The 12,082-nt window shown below is 38.6% G+C and overlaps 1 protein-coding gene across 2 annotated transcripts in view; it reads left to right on the top strand.

The window, feature by feature from the left end:
- Positions 1 to 12,082, top strand: part of plppr1 (phospholipid phosphatase related 1) — a 44,902-nt gene that overhangs the window by 6,623 nt on the left and 26,197 nt on the right. For both annotated transcript variants that reach the window (XM_035667341.1, XM_035667342.1), the window contains exon 2: positions 8,446 to 8,555. In XM_035667341.1, the coding sequence (XP_035523234.1) occupies positions 8,496 to 8,555 (60 nt within the window). In that variant the 5' untranslated portion in view covers positions 8,446 to 8,495. The remainder of the gene's footprint in view (positions 1 to 8,445; positions 8,556 to 12,082) is intronic.

Here is a 12,082-nt window from a genome sequence, read left to right as displayed (position 1 = left end):
AACTTGATTTGATTTGATTTGAAACCCTGCCTAGTCTAGCCTGCAGGCTGTGTCCAAAGGCAACAGAATGTAAAGTTCACTAGCAGTTTTATTTACTATAGAAATCACAACTGGGGATTATGTGCTGGACTATTTCTTGGCAGAGAGCAGAAACGTTCTAGATGTTCTGCAGGTTCATGGTCTCAAGATGACAGCAAGACTCCAAACAAACAACATATAACGTGTAAAGCTTTAGAGGTGCTGTATTTTCTTACTTTCGGACTGAGCCAGGCTAGCTGCTTCCCTCTGTCTTTGTGCTAAGCTAAGCTCACTGGATGCTGGCTGTAGTTTCATATTTACCCTGAAGATATGAGCGTGGTATCAATCTTGTCGTATAACTCTCAGCAAGAAAGGGAATAAATGTATTTCCCCAAACAAATCTAACCATATCCGTAAGGTCACATTAAAACTGTATTTGCCAGGGTTTTATAGATGTTTTTACTTGCTCATCTCTTTGAGATCCCCTAGGGCTGCAATGTTATTTACATATTAATGTTTTGGTTAACTGCTTAATAAGTTAATCTAGTAAAGAAAAGGAAAAGTCCATCACAGAGCCCACCTCATGGTGACACTATACAAGATTGCTTGTTATGTCCAACCAACAGCCCTAAATGCCACACTATTCTGTTTACAGTGATTTAAAACAGGGAAGGCAGCGAATCCTCCCATGTGCCAAGCTGAAATCGGCGACTGTTTGAAGTTTTTGCTCGATAGATGGATAAAAATATGGTTAAATAATTTCAATATCAGTTTCCTCTCATATAAAGCATCACAGACCAAGCAGGTTGGTTCAGAGGTTGAAATAGTTCAAACTGTTATGAGTGCTGCAAGAGCTGTAGAGTTCAATAACCAATGCTCCTCTGTTCAAGTACAGAAGGAGAGAAGGGCACGGGGCTGCACCACCACCATGCTGGCAGTGATAACAGAAGGTTATATTTCATTTTTCCATGCCGAGCATTTGACTCCCGGCTTTATGACCAACTCTGTCATTCTGACAGTTTAGCCACATTCAGACAGTCATCACCATCAGGCAGAACAACCCAGCTGGAGACCAGGAGTTGGTCAATCAGATGATATTTCTGGGCTCAATATTTCACAGTCCACTCCTGTCGACTCTGAGAGGACAGCAGTCAGGTCTAGACAAAGTCATCACAGGCTGGCTGAGTGGAGAGGAGATGCTGATGAATCTTGACAAGGCCTGTAGGCAGCTCGTTTGATGAGCTCGCCTCAGGGAAGACATTCTGATCACCTTTCATCTGACTGTAATTAACTGGCTCTTGGAATTGGAAGAAAAATGCTCCTTGGTTATGATCCTTGGAACATCTTTTGAAACTGTGATGTCCCGAGGCAAGAGAAAAAGAGAAATCACGTTAAGACTGTAACTAGGACTGTGACTAGGTCCAATTGTTCAGCGCCGTGACTCCTTTGAGCTGCGAGGCTGTTCTGAGTGAGTGTGAAAGAAATGAATGTAGTATAAACTCTTTGACACTGTGCACGGCCCCCTTAAATTTTCTGATTCGAATCATCTGTCACGGAGCCCCCAGTCAAATCATCAAGCTCACAGTCCAACTGTCAAATTGCCATTTTTTGTCTATTCCCTCTGCAGCATTGCCCAAAGAACAACACAAAATAAAAGCTTACGCTACACAGTTTTTAAATCTTTCTCAAAACTAGATCACCCGTCTCAAAAGATGTCAGGTTTGTAGCCACTTTGAATAAGATAACTGTTGCTAATAACTAGTACTTTTCAGGCAGTCACTGTTTCTACTTTTGTTACTACAAAATAAAATGCAACTTGATAATGTTTTCTTGCATTCAAATTACTGTATGTCGTCATAATAGCCCTCTGTGGTACTAATTCACTAACTTGAGTAGGAATAGTGATGTCATCAGTGTAAAAAAACCCAAACACACAATTCGTTAGACATCATTTACATACCTGCAGTTTGGTTCACTTGGTGTAAACACTACATTATAATGTATGAACGGACAGGTAACTCATTTATAGGACAGTTTTGGTGACTGTCATCCTGCGCTGCATAGTAGAGAAATAGAATTGCAGTGACAGCCAGGTAAGTCATGCAATGCTTCACTGTGCATTATATGTTTATTTATCTGTTGTCACAAAGAATTAACTGACTGAGCATTATCATTGTGAATCCAAGTGGACCTCGTATATGTCATTGGTTTGTTTTTGCTATATGTTTCACCGACTTTATAATGAGGGACTGACAAAATACATGGAGCAAGCACAATCACAGCACACTCTGTTTTACCTCTGTAACATTTTATTGATCAGGGTAAATCTGTAGTTCTGTCAATATGTGGCTGTTGTTTGCTGGGCTATCTGGTGGCCTAGTGTTCTAGTCTAGTAAGTTAGTCTGAAGGGTATATGCCGGTTTTTTAACAGTTTTCTGAAACTACAGATTGTAAAGTGTAAAACTTCAAAATACAGTTACTTAGTGTGACTGATTTCTGATTTTAAATATAAATTTTTTTTGACAAGCAGCATGTCAGCTGCTTGTCAAAAAACAGGACACAGGATGTAGCAAAATGTCTTCTCCCCCATATGAACAACCCTTAAAAATAATTTAAACCTTATTTTTCTTGTTTCTGCGTTTGTGTTTCTCATGTCTTCTTGTCTCTTTCGTTTCCTGTTCTTTTGTCTATCTGGCTGTGAGTCACTGTCCGTAGATGTCGGCTTCTGAGGGCCAGATAAGCAGAGGCATAGATGACGTTATTTTATGTTCAACAGCAGTCGTATGTGTGTATCACTCATCACGCCTGCATAGTTTTAAGATGGATCTTCTTCCAAAAGCACTGTTTAATGGAGAATTGTGACCTTCCCCATACATCCACCGGGTGAGGTTAAGCAGACTTCTTAACATTAAACCAAGAATCAGTGCTAATGGAATGATTGTGCATAGGGGAGTGCTTTGTGAGAAACCCCCAATGTAATACTGTTTTCTATGACAAATTAGATTGATTTTCCCACACAATCAACTTTTAAGGAAAGCCAGCAAGGGAAGCCATGAAAAACCAGCTACTTTCAAAAAGTCTGGTTCTAGTGCCTAGTAAAGTTAGTCTGAAGGGTATATGCCGGTTTTTTTAAAAAAAGCTTTTCTGAAACTACAGGATTGAAAGCTGTAAAACTTCAAAATACAGTACTTAGTGTGACTGACTGATTTCTGATTTTAAATATATTTTTTTGTTTTTTTTAGGGACATTTTTTTTATTTTATTTCCAAATACAACAATTGCAGGTGTTTGTCTTGTGATATAGTGTGCATCATAGGCTGTGCAGCACATAATCATTGTTGTGGTAAAACTATGGCATTCAGTGAGCCCCACCCCTGGGGTCAAGTACATTATAGTTAATGTGCACCACTTATAATCTAATCTGCAGTTTTAATCTGTTGCTCATTATCACTGTATGTATAGGGAACAGTGCTGTAGATTACAGAACAACTCAAATCAATTTTTCCTCAGAGATAAAAATCAGAGTTGGTGACATGAACTGTTTCCATTTGAATGGCTTGATAAAATCATGGTTCAGTGGAGCAAGCTGCAGAAATTATGAATAATTTAATTCCTGTTAGTGGTTGTAGAGAAGATTAAAAAAATGCCACATATCTTGGAGTATCGGAAGTAAGTATGACAGTGTAAATGTGATTAGTGTGGTCATTTAATTTTGGGGACTTTTTTACCACATTACAAGCATGACTACTCAATTTCCTCTCTGTAGTTGATGCTTCCCTACCTGCCTTAATCTGAAAAGTCTCTGAGTCACTGGAGGCTGATATCACAGTGTTAATGTGCACTGAGACGGATGGCATGGATGTCTAGCAGTAGTGTTTTTTATATGGATTTACCGAAAGCAGTTAAATTTACATGCCGTGTAAGACTTTACAGGTGGGTGCTCGCAGTTCAGAGTTTTGGTGAACTGTGAGACCATCCATCAACTGGAACACCTAAGTTCAACCTCACCTGACAGTCCAAGTGTCCTTGAATGGCAGAGTGAGTCTTTATTAGCTCTGTAGTTGACGCTGATTTGATGTTTGCACTGATCTTCCTATATCAATATAAATCACAACATTTTCTTTTGAGGGTTAATAAGATTAAGAGTTAATTCTGCAGCTTTATCACAAGTCACACATGCACAGGCGTTCAAATTTTAAGTGCAACATGGTGGGTTGGCAGGTCATTGTGCTGCTTTGTGTTTCCTATACAGACATCAGAACAACTTTTTTTTGCTGAACCTTTTATCCCAGTGGGTGAAGAGCTTCAAGACTGACTGATGGTCAGATTGTTTCCATCTAATATCGGGTTGATTAGCCTGGATTGAGTGTTAAATGAGATGGGACAGGCACTTAGTTACTGATTAGACCTGCCAGCATCACTGTCTGTCCGTGTCTAATGACTGATTGGGAAGAGAGTACTTACTAGTGTCTTCCTCCGTTAGTGGAACTTCATGTGAGGTCTTCAGTAGCAGAAGGAGCTTTGCAGTCTGTGCTTATGATACATGACATGTTCAGGAAATCTCTGTGGGCTTTTAAGGAAACATAAAAATCTTGAACATATAGACAACTTATGGAAAAGCTCAGGCAAAGTTAACCTTCCCCTTCCAAACTACGGTGGCCGTGAAACGCTTGAAAAACGCAAACGCCCCTATTTAGAGCGAATGTTGGGTTTGTCGGTTCTGCGTTATCAAAGAAATATGGCAGCTCAACATGGCAGACTCTATGGAAGGCAACCCATTGCATCTGTAGATAAAAAAAACAGGTACAGCGAGCCGGGTATCTTAGCTTAACAAAGACTAGAAATGGTAAACAGCTACCCCATGAAACAACTACAACCTGTCAGGTTCTAATGTGTTACTTTGTGACTTTTAGAGATGCTTGGAGGTGGATTTTGTTACCTTCAGACATGTGGACAGAATGGCTGTAACCTTATATTTTTATGGAAACGTATGACAGTGGTATCAATCTTACACAAACCCTAGCCTGAACCCTCATCCAACTTTCAGCAAGAAGTGTTTTTCCCCAAATGTCTGACTGTTGCTTTAAAACTTATTCTTGACTAGTGGGTCCTAATTGAAGTAGTAACTTAGGTGTAAGTGCGAATTACAGCAGGAAAGTACACGATTTGTTGCCAGAATACCACAATTCTGATCTATTATCTACGTATTCCTGCATCCCTATTACCATATAATAATATTAAAACGTGAAAGGATGACAGTAAATGATTGCTGACTCACTATACTTCAATTTGAAAATGAGTTATTGTCAATTTTGGAACATTCAAACATTTATTCTCTTTTATCTTGTAGACAAATATCATGAGTCAATTTTGTTGTTTTCTGGAAAAAATATTGGGTTGATTTTGCTGTAATTTTTCAAAACATCCAGAAAAGCCAATGCAGAATACCTTAACATCTATTACAGTAATTCATACCCATCATCAAAGCATTTCTGACTCACATACACAGTAGCTTGAATAAAGTTTGAAAGCAAAAAGTGATGGAGCTAACTGTTAAGAATGGCCCAAGGCAACATGTTGGTGGAGATGTTTTTGAAATGCAGAACCAATATCGAGGTAAGAAAGATTACGTTGGGCTACAAGGAAGACAGCGATAAATAGGAAATCTACTAAAATTACTTGTTAGCTAGTTGAGGTCCACTACTTGACAAACAAACTGCTAGCCTAATTGTGCTATAATCAATAGATTCATGTAGAAGTTGTCATTATTATCATGCACTGATTTTATATAGTGATCAGTTAACCGAGTGAGTGGTTCAAATGTAAGTTAATGCCATTTGCTTTGGCAGGACCTCATGTTATTATGCAGACACCTTAACTTCCAAAAAAGGATCAAAGGTCAAGTTTGACCTCAGTGTTTTTTGTAGATAAAAAACTTATTAAAAACACAAAGAATTGCCACATTTCTAATATTCTGTTGCATCCATTTAGGTGGACAACAGGGCAATATATGTACTGTGTATATACCTTATTTTGACTTTCTTACACTAGATTCATAGACGGATAAGTTACTTACCAGACAAATGTTGAGAAAAACTAATCAAAGTAAAAGTACAGTATCAGTAGGCTATATACTTTCAGTAAAAATAACCTACCCACATGTTTCTAAAAGGGTAACTGTGGCCATTAATGAGGTTCTATTTAGATTTTCCATATTTACACTGATATCGCCTTTGAGCTTTGTGAGATTCTGACTGCTGCTGTCATCCTTGTTATCAGTCCGACTCTTTTGTTCGGGATTTTTGTTGAATCTTGCGCTGCTTTGTTCTGATAAGAACATTTTATCACAAAAAAACCCTCCATACTAAAAGCCATTTTTGAATGTTAACTGCTATCCGATAATGTGAATTTACATATAAAATACACAGGTAATCTGTGTATAATAATATTATATCTTGATATTGAACTGAGACTTAATCGTATCTCCAGTGGCTAAAATGAACAGCCAGCGTTCAAGGACAATTCATTATTTAGTACAAAAAGAAGCATGGTTAAAAAAAAATGTTTTAAATTAGGAATTTGGAACACTCCACTGCTCCTTTTCTCTCCAACTTGGCTCCCCAACAAACCTCCTCCTCTCCACACTCCTCTCCACAGTCGCTGCCTTTCATTATTCAGAATTGCACAGTAGGAAGAGAGAGAGAGCTCAAATCAGAGAATTTTACTCCTTAATGGAGAATTAAGTACGATTACAGTCCTGTAAAACATATTTATGTGCATTAAATATCTGCAGGGGGTCATAGCTTTATTAAATAATACCAATAAGTTAACAATTACTACAGCAGATACTGGAATTTCTGGCTTTTCAGTACCACTTTTAATACCCACATAATCTACACCCACTGCAATATACCTCCCACTTACACTGTCAGCCCTCAGCAACTGAAAACAATGCTACGAGTGAGTGACAAGCCATTTCAGACTCGTCTCCAGCCAGAAAAGCAAATATGACGGCAGTTTTACTTTTCCTGCATTCTCTTTTTTACTACATATTTTCTAATTGATTCCCGCTCTCACTAACAAGCTCACTATACTCCTTGGGGAAATTGCATGTTATTGTTTGTGACAATTAGAAGCTATAATGAAATGCAGTAAAAGACGAGGAAAGAAGGAAGCAGAGCCAGATACTTTGTTTGAGTGCGGGATATCAGTTCTCTCTGCGTGGTTGCTCACAGCCAGAGAGTAGTAACATAATAGGAAAGTTAATTTTCTGTGCATTTGCATTTTGTGTGCATCTGAATTCAGTTTTGTTCTTGCATTAACAAGTCTATATTTGCAGCAAGTATATAGATAGATGTATGTATATATGTATATGTATCTATATATATCCTCAAAGACTGAATCTGCACAACCCTGCCCCTTTCAATCCGATCCCTGCTCCTCTTGCAGGTGGTGAGACCGATGAGTCCTGGTTGCTCTTTCAGGTGAATGCAGTCAAGCTACAGGAAGTGTAGTGTGATTAATCAGTTAAACTATTCTTCGAGTTACAGATTTATTCACCAACACTTTTCAGTTATCAAGCAGTAAACGCCTAACATTTTCTGGTTTTAGTGTATCAACTATAAGGATTTGCTTGTTTTATACTATTGCAAATTTAATTACTCTAAGTTTTGGGTAATCAAACAGTTTGAAAACGTTGCCTCTGGGAATTTATGGTGGGCATTTATTACAATTGGTTGACATTTTATAGACTAAAACATTAATTGATTAATCAAAGAAAGTCAACAAGTATGACAGAGATTGTTAGCCCTTACAGAAGATCATCCAGGTTCCACTACCAGGCTTGGCTGTGGCAACCATTAAGGGAGCCTCCAGTCCACCGCTCCTTGGTTGACTGACTGGGAGGAGACCCAAGGGAGGAGACCCAAGGGTAGACCTAGGACACAATGCTGGGAATGAATCTTCTAGCTGCTCTGGGAGTTCCTGGGATCACCCAGAGGGAATTTGCCAAAGAAAAAGGTCATTTGAGCTGTTCTGCTTGTCCTTTTCCACTCAAATATGGATGGAGGATGACTGGCTATAAACTAGAGCTGCTTTTCAAACTCAGCTTCTCAAATGTAGCGATTTTGACAAACATGATCCTTTGCTCATCTGTTGCTTTCTCATAGCACAGCTACCTCACCTCATCTACTATTCTGTCTTTATTATTTTATATAGACATGAGGAAGTCCAATTAAGTGTCATCAAGCCTTTGAAATGTTATAATCTGTGATAACAATACACTTTCAAGCTGTAGGTGATCGGTTCTCATCAATACTTCCCTTAGTACTCCTGCAGTAATAACATATATGGTGTAATAAGTAGAAATGTCATCAGTGCATTTCTGTTATTATCACATTGTGACTTCTTTATGTTCCCATCTTTCCAGAGTGAGCAGCTGTGAATCCTGAGAGGAGAAGTCTCCCAACAGGAGACAAGATGGCGTCCAACAACACCCTGCGCAGCTACTCTATCATCCCATGTTTCATCTTTGTAGAGGTGAGAGGCTGTGTGTGTGTGGGAGTGGGTATGTGTGTGTGCTGCACAAATTCAAATGATTATCTGTGCTTCTGTACAAAGTGTAAAATTCATGCTTATGTGAATTTGGGGGAATGCACATGATGAGTGTGTGTGTGTGTGCGTGTGTGCGTGTGTGTGTGTGTCTGTGTGAGAGTGACAATTTAACCATTAGCAAATGACCCCTTCTGGTAAATTATACACAGTTAACCAGAGCGTAAAGCGTTGGAGTGAGTGGAAAGCTGAATGTGTGTGTGTGTGTGTTTGTGTGTGTGTAAGAATTGTGCTGCTCCTCCATATTTAATTACCATGTCAGCTGAAAGTCCTTAATCAGAGCGATGTCTCAGGACGCCTTGCATTACTCTCCCCTCTCTCTCTTCATTTTTCACACTCTCACACACGCTTCTGTGAGGAAATATCCTGCGCAACAGTCTCAGATGAGTTTACTCTCTGCCTCTGCCTCTCCTTTTATCTCATGCCTTCTTCTTCACTGACCTTTGTGTCATATTCTGTGACAACCTTCCATCATAAGGCTCTTAAATTAATATAACTGTCTGCTGTGCTGGTGTATGTCCTCAAAGACAAGTGACAAGTGAATTTTATATCATCGCTTCCCATTTGATTTGTGATGCTCTACCTTGCTGCTTTTGGAACAGCCTCATGGCGTATTGTCTATTTTTTGCTGTAGTACTTGTTATGTAAGTATCACACTGTTGTTCTGCTTGTCTTTTCACATCAGTGACATTAACTCAACACACCCCCAGTTATTGATTAGTCAGATATCAATATACATTATTGATATTTTAATACCGGACCTTTATGTCATTGAACAAGGAGAGAGGAGCAAATATCTGCCTCCGGTTGTGAGATTATTTTTATTCTAATTTGCAAAACGTTCTGTTTAGACACATTAAAGCTTAAGTTTGCACTTGAGCTCTGCAACACCTCTCCTCATCTGAAATAACAGGCAGATGGGTCAGGGAAATGAGTTTTGAAAGATTGCACGTCTGTGAGCTGAGAGGTACTTAACCCTCCTGCATGCCAGCTTGACACGACTTGAATGGTACATGTCGCACGTTCTATTCTTATTTGTGTTGTGAAAAAGTCAGACATATATGCTGTGATTGCCGTATTAGAAATCCAATTTGTGTCAATTAATATGTCACTTCTACTCCCACGCAGCCAGACATGAACTATCATATGAGAAATCTCCCTGTGCAGCAAAAACATAGTGGATACAGACACATTTCAAGCCTCATCCTCCTTTTAAAATGTTTTTTTGAATTGTGACACATGATTAATCATCACAAAGTCCTTCAGCTTCTGTAGAAAGTCCTTCTGTTGGACAACCTGTCATCATTGTACAGCAATTCGCTCGTTTACAGCAAGTGTCTTGGCTGGAACTCAGCGTGACATGCTCAGTTGGACATTGCTAATCATGGCTGTGCAATTTGTTTAATTAGGATGTGTAACTAGAGGGGAGCTAATAGGTAACTAATTATTATTTTGGTGACAGATCAGCATCTAGGTGGCTCACTCTGAGCTCTATATTCAGCAGTACATACACAGCAGTGCTGGAAATATGGAAGAATTTTGGCAGACCTTATCAGTGCTGTTTCTTACAAGCTGGTCTAGGTATGGAAGCTTCCTGTTCTGAAAAAAATGATTTCATGAGTAATTGAGTTTGGTTTGAAATATGAACAGCAATGTGTTATTTGGCCTTAAAGTTGAAATAACCATCTTTTGAGTTTCCCAACCATCTTCTTCTCATTTGGATTTAGCATTTTCTCAAATAATAATAGTGACACTGAGTCAGTATGAACTCTCAGACTGTAAAATGTCTTTGTTGTTTCTGAAGAAAAACCATCAAATTTAGATGATCAGTTTTAATCCAGATTTGCTGTAGAATATTACCAACTTTAGCTTGTTCTCATCTGTCGGAGACATCACTGTTACCATAGCAACATTTGCATCTTCAAAGTCGTTCATCGCTGGTAACTAAACCAGAGTGAAGCAAATCAGCAAGCAGCTGTTATTGGTTATTGATGAATCTCCAGCAGGAGATGAGAGAATTAAAATCATTACAAGTCCCAGTAATGGCTGCTATATTAGTTAATCATGTCAGTTCGTATCACTGTGGAAGATGAGGGGAAAGGGAAACAGTTAGAGTGTAGTTCACAATTTCATGAGATTTGAAAATTGCTCCCCATTAAATAAAGATTATGAGTGTAGCTTTATACCCTTGCATTTTTCGCATCCTCATTTTTTATATCTACTTGAATCTGTTGTTATGAGCTTAAGATGTGAACTGGTAACTGACAGGTTCACTTCAAATCTGTTTTTAAAGGGACTCATGGAGTTCAGTTTACTCATCAACACAGTGTCATTCAGCCTGTGACAGTTGTATAAGGTCCTCTGTGTCTCTTTAGGGACCTTTTGAAAGTCTGAAAAAATAACCCAGACAATGTCATCAGGGTTATCTCTGCTCCGGCTTGGAGACTACAAGGTCTTAGCAGAAAGCCTTCATTACAAACTTGGGACATGGAGTTTTTAAGACCTGAGTGTTTACCAGACAGGGAATATCTACTGATCCTGTTGAGTTGCATTGTGGGAAATGTAAGATCTAGTGTTTTTGCTGGGTTAACCCATTCTTGAGATTCAAATTCAGGATTTCTCAGCCTCTGCTGCTTCGATTTAGACCACTCTTTCTTACAAATCTATCAACTTTATGGGAGTGCAATACTAAATTATATGAGTGCAACTTTAATATGGTTGAAATCAAGATTAATAACAGTATTTTTTTATTGGCATTTATATCCCAATAAGTATATAGGTACAAGCACATGTAATGATGGTAATGATGAAATGGATGTTCAATTCTATGAACAGTGTTCTACTCTACATCAGACAAAACTATTAAAATGTGTAATGCAATCCATTCAATTGCTCATTTAAGTCATTTTAATCACCAAAGTGATTGAAATCATTGATTTGTACAGCAAGTTTGTAAAATAATAGTGCAATATGATACCATTGAAAGTCCATTAATGATAATGTAGCAATGACACCCAGCCCTGTGCTGTTAAAGTTCAAAATGACTCCACATAAGTTGATTTTATAACACTTTTATCTTTTAACTTTCATGATCTATGACTTTAAATTGTATTTTACATCACAATCTAAAATCAAAATACCAAAAATATATCACACCATGTATATTTTCTCCATGTTGCAGCAGAGCATAGGCAGAGTGTTCCTGAGAGAGACACAGCCCATTGAGTAGCGAGCTTTCTTTAATTTTTATTACTCTGTTTTCACTTACTCCCCCTCTTCTTCTCCCAAAGGCCTCCTATCCATCTCCCTGTCTCTCCCTGCCTGTCCCTGTTTTCTCTTTCTCTCCCTCTTTGATGTCTCTGTCACATCCTCACAGCCTCGTTTCTCTCTCACCCCTCCTCTCTCTGCAGAACCTGCTTCCTCCCTCTATCTCTTCCCATTTCTCATGTTGTCAC

The sequence above is a fragment of the Morone saxatilis genome, unplaced genomic scaffold (genome assembly GCF_004916995.1).
Source record: "Morone saxatilis isolate NCDOM2014 unplaced genomic scaffold, NCSU_SB_2.0 Contig21, whole genome shotgun sequence".
Taxonomy (NCBI): domain Eukaryota; kingdom Metazoa; phylum Chordata; class Actinopteri; family Moronidae; genus Morone; species Morone saxatilis.
The sequence above is the reverse complement of the archived record's forward strand: the minus strand, read 5'-3'. Positions and strand labels throughout refer to the sequence as shown.